This window comes from Periophthalmus magnuspinnatus, chromosome 13 (assembly GCF_009829125.3).
Source record: "Periophthalmus magnuspinnatus isolate fPerMag1 chromosome 13, fPerMag1.2.pri, whole genome shotgun sequence".
In the NCBI taxonomy this organism is placed as follows: Eukaryota; Metazoa; Chordata; class Actinopteri; order Gobiiformes; family Gobiidae; genus Periophthalmus; species Periophthalmus magnuspinnatus.
The window spans coordinates 23995808-24013467 of NC_047138.1; the positions used below are offsets into that span (position 1 = coordinate 23995808).

Sequence of the window (17660 nt, forward strand, 5' to 3'; positions counted from 1 at the left end):
TACGGTAGCACCTCACTTTGGATACATACTACCCAACACTGGCTTAGACCTGAAACATGAACTGGGCCCATCTTGAATCGCTGCGTGTTACACGTGTCACTCCTTACATCAATAAGTGGCGGCCTAATTAAGCCTTACAGTGACCCACCTGTGGTCCGTGCGCCGGAGTTTGGAATGAGTGACCGGAGGCGTGTCCGCCTGCCCCTGGCCCTACCCAAAGAGGCAGCTGCTCAGCGCGTAATAAATCCCCCTCCAGTGACTCCAAGCTGCGCCAGCCACACTCTCTCTACGCCTCTGCTGGCTCCAGTGATGGTCCAACACCGGGACAGGGCAGACGCGTTTCTCCACCAGGCAGCGCGAGTACGGGGATGAGAAACAGATCGACCGATGCTGAACAAACGAACCTTTACGTTTTAACGCATTTAGAGCGAGGCGCACAGACCAGCCGTAACTTGTAGCGGAATACAGCGGAGGTTACCCCGCTGAGAGGCACAGTGAGCCGGGTAGGGTAAGACAGACACACCGGCACCAACCAGCTGGAGAGAGGAAAAAAACCTTTACGACTATAGACACCCAGGCACAATAACAGGATTTTTTTCACATTTAATACGGAAAACTACGAAGCATAGATCAAGTACCGGAGTAGATCAACCAACTTTCCCAAAAGGAGCAACTGGAACCAGGAGAAGAGACGCTCAAGACAGAGCAGTGGTTGAAGCAAGAAATAGGCACAGGCAACGCAGTCCAAGTAACGGAAGAGCAGAGACCCAAATCGAGTCACTCTGAGCGGGGTTTAAAGAGACCGATCTGTGGGCTGGAACGCTGACCGTGGAGCGACTTTTCTTTGGGGGAGATGCAGTCTCCTTCGAAGAGATGGAGCCACTCTGTAATCTCGTAAGTAATATACCATTTCCACAGTAATTGCATGCATATTTGTGTGTTTTCTCCCAGAACGAAACTCTTATAGTTCTTATTTATTATGTTTATATTTATTATGTTTTCTATAGGCTCATTGACAGGTTGTTTTTGGCATTCTCTTAGCTAATGAACCAATGGTTTAGCAGACAAACCCCTGATATTCAAATCACTTCACTTAGGCTATTCATTAACACATTTACTTGCTATCTTGCTGTCCAGTTTTGGATTTGGATAGCTCTAGAGGGCTAAGTGGGCTTCTTCATTGGTTTCATCATCTGTCATCATCAATAGGGCAACATTTTGAGGACTTTTTGTCATTGAAGAGAAATAGTATTTTGTTTTAAATTGTAAATCACTATGGTGACAGTCCTAATGTTTCATCATTCTGGATGAATGATGAAAAATACTTTTCGTATGCTGTTTTCGTTTTATATTGTGTCTTTGAGAAAATCGTGGATTACGCCATATGGCAACAGGTAGGCCTGTATAGGGCCAATATTATGCTATGTCTACTCTGTTATAATGTTGTTGCGTTATCAAAAACGAACCTGGTGTTGTGTTTTGTTTCCTTCACACATGGTTAACACACAAATCCTGCTTATTTAGAGTTCCTCTTCTCAAACTGAAAACACTCTGTTCTACCTTGCGATGTCATGTGGTAATACAAAAATTGCTCCACAGTGTTTTTAAGGTTGAACAAAGCATTTTGAGCTTTGTAAGAAAAAAAAAAAAAGTAACGAACAGTAGTCTTAGCTGAAAGGCATATCAAGGAAGGAGGACATATGGGGTTTTATGGCTGTATGGAACATTGCAAAGTCCAGTTTTTACTAAATTGGTGGAAATGGTTATTCCCCACATCCATGTCCTTCATTCTGGGGAATACAACTTTTGCATTCACAGTTCAGAGGAAGTGTGAGGAAGCATATAGTCTCGATCTTTATGCAACTATATGTAGTAGTAGTCAGAGGTGGGGACTTGCAAGCTGTGACTTGCACGTGAGTAAGTCTTGAGTCACTATTTGAAGATTTGAGAATTAACTTAATAAAAAAGATTAACTTGAGACTTGACTCGGACATGAAAGCCAGTGACTTGAGACGACTTGATGATTATTTAAATTTTTTTTAAGAAAACACTTATCTCCGTACAGTTAATACTTAAAGGAACAAACTGGAACATGTCCCTCCCCACTTCTCTATTTATTACCAGGGATGTAACAGTTATTCTGATATTGTATTGTATTGCCTTACATCAATACTGGGGGATGTCACAATACATTGGATTACAAGGTCCCTTGCTTAAATGCGTAAAATAGAGGGAACTACATAAACCATGACCCTTTACTCCATTTCAGTGCAGATTAGATGAAGAAATAACTCTTATAAGAACTTTTAAATCTGAATTATTTGGATTATAACAGTAATCAGTGCATTTAAAAAGGAAAAAAAAGTAGCATTATCTATAATTCAGTTTGCCTCTCCAAAATATTGCAATAAATACTGTACCGTGAGGTTATTATCACATCCTTATTTGTAACCATGACTTTTTAAGTAGCACAATTTTGTTTACAAAGGATATAATATAAATGCCAAAAATACAAGCTGTATTCTGCAGTTTGTTTGGTTTGAAGAATTGAAATTACTTGAACCTCAGAACAAAGGACTTGGACTTGTGGGCCACTGATTCCGGACTGGACTTGGACCTGTCTGTCTTTGACTTGAGACTCGGAGTTGAGCCCAAAGACTTGAGACTTACTTGACACTTGCAAAACGACGACCTCTGGTAATAGCACATACTGTAATATTAAAGTCTATTGCATTATAAAGTAAAAATGTAATTCATTATTGACTTAGTACCGTATCATCTCTAATAATACTAGAAGTGGAAAAGTTGCGTTGCTTTTTAGATGCTACAGAGACACTACAGAGAACTGAATGATGTGATTTAACTCCCCTATGAGCCTTTTGCTTGTACCATATGGATACTGTGCCTGGCCATTCACTTTATTAAAACCGTCTTATGTTTTACCTTAAGTATTCTCCTCTTTCACATCTAAATGTCACATAAATCCCTTTTTATATTAGCAGCAGTGCCAGGCATTTTCAGTACATAACAGCCTAATGAAAGATGAATAATTTGACCTCCAGCTCAAATGAAAAACATTATCTTAGATGAGTTGTGAAATAGCGCCTCTTAACATTTAGGCTTTAATTAATTAATTATTTTTTTAAATCCTCCCTTTTTGGGTTACATTATGAAACGTGTTTTATTCATTCGAGACCATGCTGAGAGCCCATAGATAATGCATGCTTACTTCAAGGCTGACCTTGGGCAGTGATAGCTTGGGGGCTGATTTTGGACACGTCCTTAAATGTCGCTTTACACTGGAGTTTAACCACCTGCATGTCAGCACAGTGATGTAGTCACTGTGCTGACATGCACAGTGATGTAGTCAAGAATTTTTTTCTTTCTGGAATGCTCATAAAACTGATCTATTTCTATTAAGAATGTATGTTTTTCAAGATGTTATAATCAACAAAAATGCACAAACAATCAATTATATTATATTGAAAATGTATTTTTATATTTTGATATTTCATATGAAAACAACCAATCGTCAATAAGTAAAACTATCTCTAGCCGCCCAATAGAATTACATCATCACATTCTAAACCTACCCCATAAAACAACTGCTATGGAATTAATGTGTCGTACTGACAACTGACAAGTAGCAACACGTAGGTATGCATTATCCAGTTAAAGGAACCATATGTAAGATTTTGAATTCAATAAACGTGACTGTGTCCCCAGATAGGAGTTAAAAATGTTCAACCCTAACAGTTATTATGCTGAATGCCTAGGAGCAAAATAAGCCTCATCTGGGTCGCATTTGGGTCAGTTTCAGTGCTGAAATCCAGATTTTTTTAAACTTAAAATGCCTCTCTCTCTCATCTGAATGGTCACTACCTAAACCCCAACATTTGCAGCAAATCATTAAACAGTGCTAGTGAAGCCTCTGCAGCTCAGTGAGTAAATTCTGCAGGTTCTGAGCTTTCATATGAGACATGACCTATGCATATAATGAGAATGAGAAAAACTTGTATGTGTCCTCTGCAGGTTAAGGTGCTGGCAACCCAGAGTCAGTTGTCATTGCAGTAATTGTGATTGCTGTGACTGTAAGAGTGCAGATTGCATACTGCAGGCTACATACTGTCCCACCTAAATAGATGAGCTGGCAAGCCTTTTACTGTGCCAATATTCACAACACATTTAATCATTGTCAGAATATGAACACTAATTTCTGTAAAACCGTACTTATGTAGTTTAACTTGCCCATTGTTTGCTATCTATCTTTCTTTTCTGTTTGACTACTCATTTCCAATGCTTGCACTGACCTTGAGGGGAATTTTTTTTTTTTACTTTCCTTTTTGGTGCCATCTTCTTTACCTAGCGTTGATTACACTGCACTTTGTATTGGTTTATCAGTCAAAGAAGCAGCTCTTAAACTAGCACAACAGTTAATTGCAGTGTATGTGGCAAGAACCTAATTAAATCAGTTTGTGTTGTTGCATCAGTTTGTACTAATTGTATGAACCTTAAATTGCCAGTATAACTGACCAGATAAATGCAAGACAAAAAACCCCCCAAAAAAACAGGACCACCTGATGCGATCACATTGTTCGACTTTCTGATACAATCACATTCGACTTTGTTTTAAATTTCTTATCTATAGAATGTTTAACCCCCACTCTTGAAGTAGTATAAAACATTGGCGCAAGCTCACCTTTTTTAGACTCTGCATTAGACTGTTTAGACTCAGCTTCAGCCACCGCTTAGGACACTACTCACTTGACTCTGCTTTGAATTTTGGTGGACGCTGCCTTTAACCCAACTGTATTGCTGTAACCGAAATTAAAGATCTACAGAACCATCCCAGTGCCTCTGTGCCTGTTCGTCATGCAAGAAGAGAAACCGACAGGCCCATGTTACACTATTTTTTTTATCTATGTTATAATGTTGTTTCCACATCAAAAACATACATGGATTTGTGTTTTGTTTCATTCACACATGTTTACACACAGACCCTGCATATTTAGGCTGAGTTCATCCCTCAAATAGAAAACAATCTGATGATGTCATGTTTCATTTCATGTATTTACTAGGACAATGTACAATTACATTAGAAAGGCAGAGATGCTTGTACCAGATTCTAGCTTTACAGCTAATTTCCATCTGTAGTCCTGTAGTAATACAGGAAGTGCTTTACTGTGTTTTTAAACTCCATACAGCTTCACTATCATTTGAATGATTTCAGCCCTGGAACTTTCATTCTCAACTGAACAGTAGGTAAATGGTAGCTGTTAACTTGAAAACTACCTCTTGATGACATCACAAGGTGGAACAGAGCATTTTGAGCTTTGGAGATGTAGACAGGCTAATAATAAAGGGATACGCAAACATGTGTGAATGAATGAAAACATAACTCCAGGTATGTTTTTGATGAGGTAACAACATTGAAATATGGCTTAACGCTCACAAGAGTCAAGTTTGTTTAATATATGACCTTTAAAGTCATACAATGGAACTTTTTCTGGTGGAGAGTTTAGTTTGGACACCTGCTTATAGCCACATTTATCTCTATGGAAAACAAAGGTGCAGCCACTCAAAGTTAAAAGTCAGATCTGTGGCGGGAAGACCCCGGTCATAGTAAGAATGTATGAATTTCCAGCAATAAAAATACAGGTAATTGATTAAATGCAAGAGAGATAAGTTAAATACCATATTGTGGAACATCTCAGGCAGATGGTCCGCCACCTGCTTGTCTCCAGGGAGCTGTTATTGTTTTGTCTGGACTGTTCTACAATATGGCATTTAACTTATCTACTTCCATGGGTACAAGCTGGTGATGCCCTCAAACAAGTTATGGGTTAGATCTATGGAGAAACGACCCCACTCAAAGTAAGAATGAATATTTTTCATGGTATTTTTGAGTAATCAAAATACCTGAAATTAAATAAAAGCAAGATGTATGTTTAATGCTATACTGTGGACAGAGCAATAACATCTCCATGGAAACAAGCAAGTAGTGGTATCCCTTTAAATAGATATGATTAGCGCACAAGTAATAGAAACCATATCACAACAGCTAGTGTACATAATTTTCTCTCTGAAAATATCAATCTATGCATTTATGTATAGAGAACATGTTAGCTCTAGGAAAAAAAAAAATACAATTAATTAATTGATAGTAACTAGTATCGGAACTAGACACTCATTTTAGCAAGTATCGATACTGAAAAAACTTTAGCTGTATCAGAACAAGTATAAGACCACATAGACTAGTATACACCCATGAACCACTATGGAACCTACCTGAGGGATTACAAAGATATTAGGCCACATGGTAATATAAAAAAGTACTATTATTTAATGTTGAAAATCACATTCTATTTAATAATAATAATAATAATAATAATAATAATAATAATACATTTCATTTATATAGCGCTTTTCAAGACACTCAAAGTCGCTTCACAATACATACAAGAATAAAATATCACAAAATTTACAACATAAAATCAAACATTAAAAGCAATTTTGAACAGGTGAGTTTTGAGTTCTTTTTTGAAGGTGGGGAGGTCAGAGCACGGAGGGGTTTGGGCAGTGAGTTCCAGAGGGTGGGGGCAGCGATGGAGAAGGCTCTGTCCCCCCAAGTTCGGAGCTTGGTCCTACGGGGCAGGGACAGGAGGTTGGAGCTGGAGGAGCATTGTATTTCTAAAAAAATAATCGGTATTGAGTATTGAGTCTATTCCTTATCATCAAAGTAGTGTCAAATTCAGGTTGAAATTTTAGTATCGTGTCATCTACATACCACAATATCTATTAATTTTTGACTCTCAAAATATCAATTTTATATGCATTTGTGCTGCTTGTACAGCACAGCTCCAGTTTATTAATAGTGGTGAAAAATTATGCCTGGACATGGGAGCTTCATGTGACTCAACAACAGACGGGCATGCCTCCGGGTTCAGAAAATAAATTTAGATATTAATTATGACTCAGAGCTGCTCTATGTTTCCTTCAATAGAGTTGTAAGAAAGAAGTGACTGTACAAAACAAGGTTAACATGAACTGAAATGTCCATGGGAGCTGTATTTAAAGCTCCATTATGGAACTTTCCTCTTTTAAATAGGTACATTTAGTTTTACCTCCATAATGTGTACTTGTAAAAGAAGCAGTTTGTGACATAATCAAACCACTGCACACTGTTTGCATGTAATTGTTAAGCATTTATTGAGCCCAAACACATAATAAAGAACTGTGTATGTGGCTATGTTTTTCTTTGGGCTGAGATCTGATTGGTGGTCCTTCATGCTTTCACTTTCCCCGCTCAAAAAGCTGTTCTAAAGCTGCTCATGTGCCCAAAATTCATGCATGTGAATACCATCAATATGCCAAAGAATTTGTGAGAGCAAGGAACAACATTTAAATATCTGCTTCCTCATTTTAAAGGTACTATATTACACAAAGTTGACTCTTGAGAGCTTTAAGCCATATGTTACGATCCAGCTCGGCTAAGGAAAAGGGGAAGTAACAAAACAAGATGGAAAATTGTAAAGTTATAATTTATTTAAAAGGAATGTTACGGTAAAAACTAACAAGAGGCTCTAAACAGAGTAGATCAATGTGTAAATAACCACAGCTAACAAACAAACTACCAAAAGTTACAACTGCACAAAATAAACAGGTCTCAGAATTAACCAAAGAAAAAAAAATCTAGGAGGATCACAATTTCCAAGTCCAAAAGTAAAGAATCACAAGTTACAAAAGTGGCATGCTGTTCCAGCCAGAACCAAGCAGCCCGGAGTGGCAGGGGGCGGGTCCTTGTAAAGGGGTACTGCCAGAGGTGGAAGATCTTGATTGGCCAGGCTGGTAATTGATGCTCCAATCAGACGCAGGCCCTGCTGTCAATCAACAGCCAGCTGGAGGAGCACCACCTGAAGAGGTCTTTGAGAGATAGCCGAGACAACACATGGGCATATAGGAGCTAAAGGCCTAGGGTTGTAACACCATATTATGATGTTGTTACCTCTTCAAAAACATACCTGGAGTTGTGTTTTGTTTCATTCACATGTGAGTAACCTTGTATTATTTGACTGTCTACATCTCCAAAGCTTGAAATGCTCTGTTCCACCTTGTGATGTCATGAAGCGGTAGTTTTCAAGTTAACAGCTACCTTTTAACTTTAGTTCAGTAGACATAGGCAAAAGGCAATTCCAGGGCAAATTATCCTAGTTAAGGTGTATGGAGTCTAAAAACACAGTGGACCTCTTCCTGTATTACAGCATCACATTAGAGGTAAGATCTTAAGCCCAAGCCCGAGTCCGAGCCCGACCCGGCCCGAAATTCGGGTCGGGTCGGGTCTAAAATGTCAATCATTACGTTCGGGTTGGGTCGGGCCGGGCTTCTCTCTAGATGACTTTTTAAAAATAAAAATATGTTTATAAAAATGTATACTAAAACGATGTGTGGATACTAAACTTAGGAATACTTGTTATAAAAAAAAATAATTTGGATAAAACAGAGAAGGCGCTGTAAGGTAATTGCTATTTAACTACTAAACAGGAGCCCCAGAGCCAGAGCATACTCTGCGCACGTGAACGCCCCCTCTTCCCCTCCGCAAGTCCGCATCTATTTTGACCTGGTATCCCTGATATGGAGCAGCAAGAAGTAAAGGATAAACTAAAGACAGGGGAACAGGCAAACACGCACCGGCAAGAGTGAGGTGTGGAAATGCTTCAAATTGATTGTTGAAAATGCTACAGAAACTTGCGTTGGCTTCGCTGAATGTAGTCAATGTGGCGCTTTGCTTTCACACGAGAGCAAAAAGACTGGCACCTCGACGCTGAGCAGGCATTTAAATAGCTGTACTGGCAAAAGTGATGATCGTCAAACATCTATATTATCATTTGTCCCAAAGACTGCACCTCTTTGCGCTAAGCAGGCCATCACAGACAAGTGCGTGGACTTTTGCTGTCAGGACCTTAGACCATTTTCAGTAGTTAGTGGCGAAGGATTTTTATTAGTAGGCTTATTTTTACGCATGTTTAACTTTGTTTGGTTCTTTATTTTTTTTATTTATCCTCACAAATAAAATATGAAATTTCGGGTTTGCTTCGGGCTCGGGCCTGCAAATCAAGTTAATTGGTCGGGCTCGGGCTGGGTCGGGCTTTAATACCCGTGGGCCTGGGTCGGGTCGGGCTGGATTTTTTAGGCCCGATCTTACCTCTACATCACATCACAGAGTGTTTTCAGTCTGAGAGATGAACTCAGCCTCAGCCCTTTTGGCACAATCTCTTTACCTAGGTTTGATTACATAGTATTTTGTAATAGTTTATCACTGAGTGCAGCTGCACTTAAACTAGCAAAACAAAATGAATTACTCCCTTGTAATTCTTGAAGCTCTAACTCTGGCAATGACCCCATGAAATTAATTTGTCTTGCTGCATCAATTTGTATTAACTCTATGAACCTTCAATTGAATGCGGACTTTCTTAAATTAGAGAGATCAGAAATATGTCCCTAAAGCTGCACTATGTAACTTTTCTGGTGAAGGATGGTGGTGCTATCAGGCCATGGTACAGCTCAGATCTGTAAAGAGGCAACCCAGGTCACAACAGAAATGCATGTTTTTTAAGGTATATTTTCTTAGCCATAAGATACCTCTAACTGCATAAATGCAAGAGATTAAAATCATACTGAGGAACATTCTAGACAAACAATAATGTCTCCATGAAGAAAAGATTGATTACCATAAATCTACTTTCTACTTTTCATTTTTTGGTCATGTTAAATTATTTAGGTCATATTTTTATTAATTTATCATTATGTAAATTGCTACTTGTTGACCTTGTGGTTAATAATTATTTTTATGTATTTAAATTTGTTAAATCACAAAGATCCCACTTGGATCTTTCCGTTATTTTAATTTCACTGCACCTGTTTTTATTGATGGTATTTTGTGTTGGTGGAGTCAGGCTGACCTTGGCTCGGTCTGTGTCTAAACCACAGTGGATTTGGGTTTCAAACCCCAGCTCCTGTCCTCTTGGTGTAATGTAACGTGTAGACTTGTCTTTCATCCCCCTTCTCAACACAGCCCTATCAGATCCTCTGGCCACACCAGGCTCCACCAGCAGATTTGGGCTCAGATTTCTGCTCTCACACTGGCTGTGCTTTTAGAAGGTAATACTGTATGGAGGAATAAAAGATGAATGAGTGGTAAAAAACGCTGTATAGTTGACATGCGGAGGACAGCAGCCTACTTTGTATAATAGCCATTACTGGTTGACCTGAGATTGTAATGCCAGCAATGTCTCAACAACAAACACACACAGAGACACACACACATTGCGTAAACATTTCTTTTGAGGAAATTGAACCCTAGAATCTTTATTGTTATTAGCTGCAACAGCTTTGCATTGAGACATGTGAAGCCGATGACAATTGAGGATTATGATTGATAATAAATAAATAAATAAATAATTAAATAAATACAATAAATAAATAAATAGCTCTTTTGCAGAATGAATAGACCCATTTATAGACCTGCCTGCATGGGCCTGCATGGTTTTAGGTTCCTCATGATGCCAGATACTGTGCTAAAAATATCTGCACCAAGAGAAGTTGTTTAGATAAGGACTGAGATAAGAAATGCAAATACCCCTTAAGATCTAAACAGTGTGAGGGGATGTGGCCAAGTGTCCCAAATAGAACCCAATCTACACAACTGTGATGGTGCTTGTATGTCAAGTATGGACAATGATGTAAGTGTTGCCAAATATTTTAAGCATTGCGCATTTGCCATTCTGTCATTCTACAGTTGCATATTATAGGTAAAAATATGTTTATTTGTTGTCAAAACTTCACTTTCCTTGAAATTCCCATGGATTCAAGAATTCAACTTTGGCCAGACAGAACAATGCACAGGTCATGAGGAAATCCTAGGGCTGCATGTGTCCTGATAGCGTTTGCTCAATATTATTATATTATTATAAATGAATAATAATACAGTTGAGCACACTTCCCTCTTTTGTCTGTCACATATATAATGTTACCACACAAGACTCTGAGAGTGCTGACAACATGAACAATGGATCACTCCCAAAACTATTTCATTTTCCTCCTCAAGACAGAACGTGTAGAGGAAGAGCAGTATTCAGACACCATGTGAAACATTTGGTATTTTTAAATTCATAATAATTTGTTTTATATCAGATGTAAAATAAATAAATAAATAAATAAATAAATAAAGTCAGGGGATGCAAAGGAGAAAGATAACATACTCTTCCATTGTTTGACAGCAGAAATTAATACAAGAATTTCAAATTCTCACTCAAGGAGCAAATACTCAGACCATGTTGACACATCCTCATCTATTTTCAAGCCTCCACTCTGATAATTGCTGAACTACCTCATTATAACCTTAAATATACAAAGTAAGTAAAAAAAGTATAGTTCTCATAGACTGTGTAAAGAAGTAGACTAAGGGAGGGTGTGACGTCACCTATAGCGTTCGCCTCCACTCAAATGAAGCTCATTGAGGCTAGCAGTTATAGGGGTGAATAATGCCGAGTCTGACAGCAGCAGTTATACAGAGGGAAGTGATAGTCTAATGTAAAGTGAATTGGAGCCAATTGGAGTTGATGGAGTGCCCCATGCTCACTTCCTATTTGGAATGTGTTGACTAGGAGGTTAGCTATGTCCATTAATACATACAGTTTATGATCCAGTCTCCAAAACACCTGTGGGATATTGTCTTTTTACTATATCTCCTACATGGACTTTTATTTTCATATTGCCACTGTACCTTTGAACAAAACACTTGACTGTATATGGACTGTATTCATATCACATGATGATCTCTATTCATGGGTTTCAGGTTCCTGTTTATTTCATCATTGTTTCTCGCTATGGCAAGGGTGCAAATTTTTCACCATTCTGACTAAAACGTCATCCACTGTCCCTTATTTAAGTGCAGCCCCTGTATGTTAATATTGTGTATCGTGTGTTGTTACCGTAAATTTGTCCATGCATACATTAGTCACCATTGTTTTCAGTGTATAAGCTCTTTCCTCCACTTCCTCTGGTGATATTTCTAGCTGCAGCTCTGGAGACGGTGAGAGACGAGTCTTTTACACATCCTGGAAAAGTGTTGTGTCAAGGTGGGAGGCAGCTGGCAAAAGCATTTCCTCAAACACTGTTTTACAAGGCATAGCATCTCTTTAACATACATACAGATAGATAGAGATGGATCGACCGTCTCCACGGAAGAATGGATGGACAGACAGATGCATACTAGATAGAGGGATGATGGATAGATTTTTCGAATTCTGTGTGTATTCTAGTATCTATCATCATCTATCATCTAACTTTATATTCTTTTTTGAAAGATTGCAGCTTTGCAATAAGTTTATTCACTTTCTTTGTTTTTAATAATCTGTAATTACAAATATCCTCTATTCAAAGTTTTCATTTTTGTAAAAAAAACAAAACAACCCCTAGTAACCCTTAGTCTGTGCACTGGGTTTCCTTTTTACTCCAATTGAAAGTGCTGTTTAGATAGATAGTTAGATACTAGATAGATAGACAAATGAAATGTCTTCTATTCAAAGGTTTCATTTCTGTAAAACAAAAAAACCAAAAAATCATAAGATTAATATTGTAGCCTTTCTGTACATTTAAGCACAGTTTTGATGAAAAGCAGTGGCAGACATGATGGGGGAGGTCGGAGTCTTGTGCTCTGTGTACATACTGTCCATAAATATGAATGGGACACAAAGGCATAGTCTGAGAGAAGGCATGATTCCAGTTACAGAGCCACCATTCATCAAAACAAAGTGCACACTGTAGACTCATAACGACATGGAAAGCACCATTAAAACACATTCAGTTTCACATCACATCAGATTACATGAACAATTATATACTTGCACTTCATTATTGAGATATGACCTGTATTTTTATTTACATATTTGGAACACTTGGTCTAATGCATTTGAAGTGCCACTCACGATAATAAAAATGTCTAAAATCAAGGAATGCTGTAATCGAAGAAATTGTGACTTGTAAAATAATAATTTTGAGTTAAAGTTGTAAGTTATGTTTTAATGATATTTTGACATATTAAGAGGTTTTTACCTTGTTATAACAGAGTCTCCTCACCACAAACTTACCTTAAGTATTCCGATTGATTCATGCTTGTTCGAGTAATCCTGCATTGTCCTTTTGGGGCTTGTGTGCTCTGACAATTTCTGTTTTCACCTACCCCCTATCTCCACCCACTGGTACTAGTTGTGATTATTCCAGACATTCAGTCATTTTTCACCAATAAAAACCTTTTAATGAAAATCTGATGTTTGCTATGGTGAAATGACTCTATGAAGAATTGGGGCCCTTCAGTTTTGCAGTTTTGAACAGGAAGTCGGTGTACCCATTTCTAAATCAATATTGTGATTTCATATATGTATATATGTATATATGTGAGTGTGTGTGTGTGTGTGTGAAATATGTGTATGTATGTATGTATGTATGTATGTATATGTGTATGCATTCAATTTTGTTACAAGAAAAGTACAGATACCAGAGCAAAAAATACTCAAAAGTAAACGTATCACATGAAAAAAATCTGCTTAAGTCAATTTATTTAAGAACCCCTTTAAAAATTACTTAAATAGTAAAAAGTTAAAGTATTTTCTGTTGATTTTGAGGCTTCAAATGTAGTAATTCTGATACAGAATTGTGCAGAATTTGGCTCAATTTTTGAATTTTTTTCTTCCAGCTGCTTTTATTTGTATATTTTTGTTTGCTCAAATTATGAATGTGTTAAAAATAAACCGTCAGCCTTTTCTGCAGGTCTCAAATAAAAATGTAGTGGAGTAGAAAATACAGATACCTGCTCTCAAATTTAGTGAAGCAAAAGTAAAAAGTATCCACTTTCAAATGTACTTATGTAAAGTACAAATACCTAAAATTGAAACTTAAGTACAGTACTTTACTTTACTTTATGTTCTACCACTGGTCTTTAAGTAATAGTCTATCGTGTTTAGACAGCTTTGTATGTCATAGAGCAGATTTCAGGATTTGCACTGGGTCTGTGCACTGGGTTTCCGTTTTACTCCAATAGAAAGTGCTGTTTATTTATGTGGAAATAAACTGCATTATTGATGATATCTCACATTACTGTGTAGTTCCAATGACCACTTGTCCCTGTGTGAAGGTTATACTGTTGATTGTTGTGAGGTGCTGTAATGGAGGTAAGGAAAAATTTATATCTTGAGGACTCCTGCACTGTATTATAGCCATGCCCAGTCGGTTTATTTAAGATGATACTTCAGCAAAAAAGATCACTATTTTCAGAGGTTGTACTTATTTTTCCCCTCAACATTTTAATTATAAAGCAGATATTTTATTTTTCATCCCTTTTCATGAATCTATGACTCAAGTTAGAGATTATGATGTAACAGTAGTTCCAGGTTAGGTTTAAGGCATTGCTTAGAAAACGGTCCAAACCAAGTGATGCAATAGTTTGTCATGCTTCAGCTGATTTGAACCAAAAAACTAAATATTTTGGTGCAACCTATGACTTTTGTTTTTGTTTTTAATAAAAAAATATATATATATATAAAATAAAAAATACTTTACTTTTTTGTAGTCTTTTGGCTGATGCAATAATTATGCAACAACAAAAGTTCTCCATACAGGAGAGTTCTTATTAAGTCCAAGATCTTGGGCTGCTCTTGGTTAAGACAAGTCAAGTTTATTTATATAGCACAATTGGTACACAAAGTAATTCAAAGTGCATTACAAATCAACACAAATTATACACTCACCTAAATGATTATTGAACACCTGTTCAATTTCTCCTTAATGCAATTATCTAATCAACCAATCACATGGCAGTTGCTTCAATGCATTTAGGGGTGTGGTCCTGGTCAAGACAATCTCCTGAACTCCAAACTGAATGTCAGAATGGAAAAGAAAGGTGATTTAAGCAATTTTGAGCATGGCATGGTTGTTGGTGCCAGACAGGCCGGTCTGAGTATTTCACAATCTGCTCAGTTACTGGGATTTTCACACACAACCATTTCTAGGGTTTACAAAGAATGGTGTGAAAAGGGAAAAACATCCAGTATGCGGCAGTCCTGTGGGCGAAAATGCCTTGTTGATGCTAGAGGTCAGAGGAGAATGGGCCGAGTGATTCAAGCTGATAGAAGAGCAACGTTGACTGAAATAACCACTCGTTACAACCGAGGAATGCAGCAAAGCATTTGTAAAGCCATAACATGCGCAACCTTGAGGCGGATGGGCTACAACAGTAGAAGACCCCACTGGGTACCACTCATCTCCACTACAAATAGGAAAAAGAGGCTACAATTTGCACGAGCTCACCAAAATTGCACAGTTGAAGACTGGAAAAATGTTGCCTGGTCTGATGAGTCTCGATTTCTGTTGAGACATTCAAATGGTAGAGTCAGAATTTGGCGTAAACAGAATGAGAACATGGATCCATCAAGCCTTGTTACCACTGCGCAGGCTGGTGGTGGTGGTGTAATGGTGTGGGGGATGTTTTCTTGGCACACTTTAGGTCCCTTAGTGCCAACTGGGCATCGTTTAAATGCCACGAGTTACCTGAACATTGTTTCTGACCATGTCCATCCCTTCATGACCACCATGTACCCATCCTCTGATGGCTACTTCCGACAGGATAATGCACCATGTCATAAAGCTTGAATCATTTCAAATTGTTTTCTTGAACATGACAATGAGTTCACTGTACTACAATGGCCCCCACAGTCACCAGATCTCAACCCGATAGAGCATCTTTGGGATGTGGTGGAACGGGAGCTTCATGCCCTGGATGTGCATCCCACAAATCTCCATCAACTGCAAGATGCTATCCTATCAATATGGGCCAACATTTCTAAAGAATGCTTTCAGCACCTTGTTGAATCAATGCCACGTACAATTAAGGCAGTTCTGAAGGGGAAAGGGGGTCAAACACCGTATTAGTATGGTGTTCCTAATAATCTTTCAGGTGAGTGTAAATCACAATACAAACAAATCACAACATAAATAATCATCATAAAATTAACATGAAAAGAGAAGCCTGGATTTAAACATAGTCAAAGTAAAGGACTGTCTCACATCTTCAGGAATACTGTTTCAGGTTCCAGGAGGCCTGTCTCTGAAGTCCTCAGAGTGTGAGATGGTTGATATATGGCACTAACATGTTGGAGATGTACTTTGCTGCTAGGCTATGGAGAGACTTGTACACAAGCCGAGCTGCCTTAAAGTCTATTCTCTGAGCCACAGGAAGCCAGTGCAGAGCCCTGAGCACAGGACTTATGTGCTCGTACTTCCTGGTTCTAGCCAGGGCCTGAGCAGCAGCATTCTGGATGTACTGCAGCTGTCTTAATGCTCATTTGGAGAGGCCAGTGAACAGGCCATTACAGTAGTCTAACCTACTCGAGACAAATGCATAAATAAGTCTTTCCAAGTCTGGTTTTGACCATTTAGCTTTGATTTTTGCAATATTTTTGCAGATATTATGGATTTAATGTGACTGTTAAAGTTCTTTATTACAACTGATTTGAAGGTTTTAGAGAGAGAGACTGGAGGTGACTGTTGACATTTTCTGTGGACCAACGACTATGATAAGTCTGTTACATTTTATTTTATCTAGTAAAAGATGTCTGTGTAATTCCTCAGTCCTCTAGGTAGCTTCCATAGGTGTTTAACTGAACGGAACTTATTGTGCAAAAATGTTTTGAAATATCACAGTAGAAGTGTTATCATGATACAAACCATACAACATCTTCTTTCTCATAGTGCAACTCTACTCCAGTACTTCTCCTCCATCACTGGACCAAACCCATTAGGAGACAATGATGTGATGGTTTGAGATTCCTGGCATTCCTTTAGCCAAAGTAAATACCTGACGCTCTCCGTACCTCTGCTCCGAGTGTGGGGTGAAAAGTTCATGTTTGTGAAGAGGAGCAAAAACATGTGTCCTGGCCTATACACAACTTCTCTTGACTGCACCATAATAACACTGCCACACAGACATTACACAGGGATAATGCTTTGAAGAGAGCTATTCGAAATGGAGGCATGTTTTTGAAGTGTGCATGGATACTCACTTTACTACGTAATAGTATAGCTGATGTTTACCTTTTTAGTTGAGTTTAGAGGAACTTGTTTGAAAAAACTCCCAGATATTTTAGACTTAGAGAAATGTTTTTGATCCACAAGGGACATAACTTTGACACCGTGGCTCATTACAATACAATGACATTTATTTTTAAAAGAAAGAATTGTTACAACCTTAATGATTTATGTAGCAGTAGTAGTAGACATCACTGCCAGTCTATTAAGTCTTGGCTCATGATTGAGATTTATAGCAGTAGTAGTAGTAGCAAGGCCGGCCCTAGCTTTCAGGAGGCTCTAAGGTGAATTTGTCTCTGGGGCCCCTGACAACAGATGCCTCCTGGCTCATTTATTGGTGATTCACATTTGACAACATTATGACTGCTGCTCTCATCACCTTGACCAATTGTATTTGTATTTATATGACCAACATCAGACTGGGTCACGTCTGGTACGAGGAGGACTGGGCAGTGGTCGAAGACGGGTGTCTCGACGACCCGGTCCACAGACACAGCATCTGGCTGTAGGGACGTGGAATG

General features: G+C 38.3%; 1 protein-coding gene across 1 annotated transcript in view; it reads left to right on the plus strand.

Moving 5' to 3' along the window:
- The first annotated feature begins 788 nt into the window (after nt 1-788).
- The window catches only part of gal3st2 (galactose-3-O-sulfotransferase 2), a 41007-nt gene continuing 24135 nt past the window's right edge, over nt 789-17660 (plus strand). The window contains exon 1 of the mRNA XM_033976557.2: nt 789-894. Coding sequence (XP_033832448.2) covers nt 854-894 — 41 coding nt within the window. The 5' untranslated portion in view covers nt 789-853. The remainder of the gene's footprint in view (nt 895-17660) is intronic.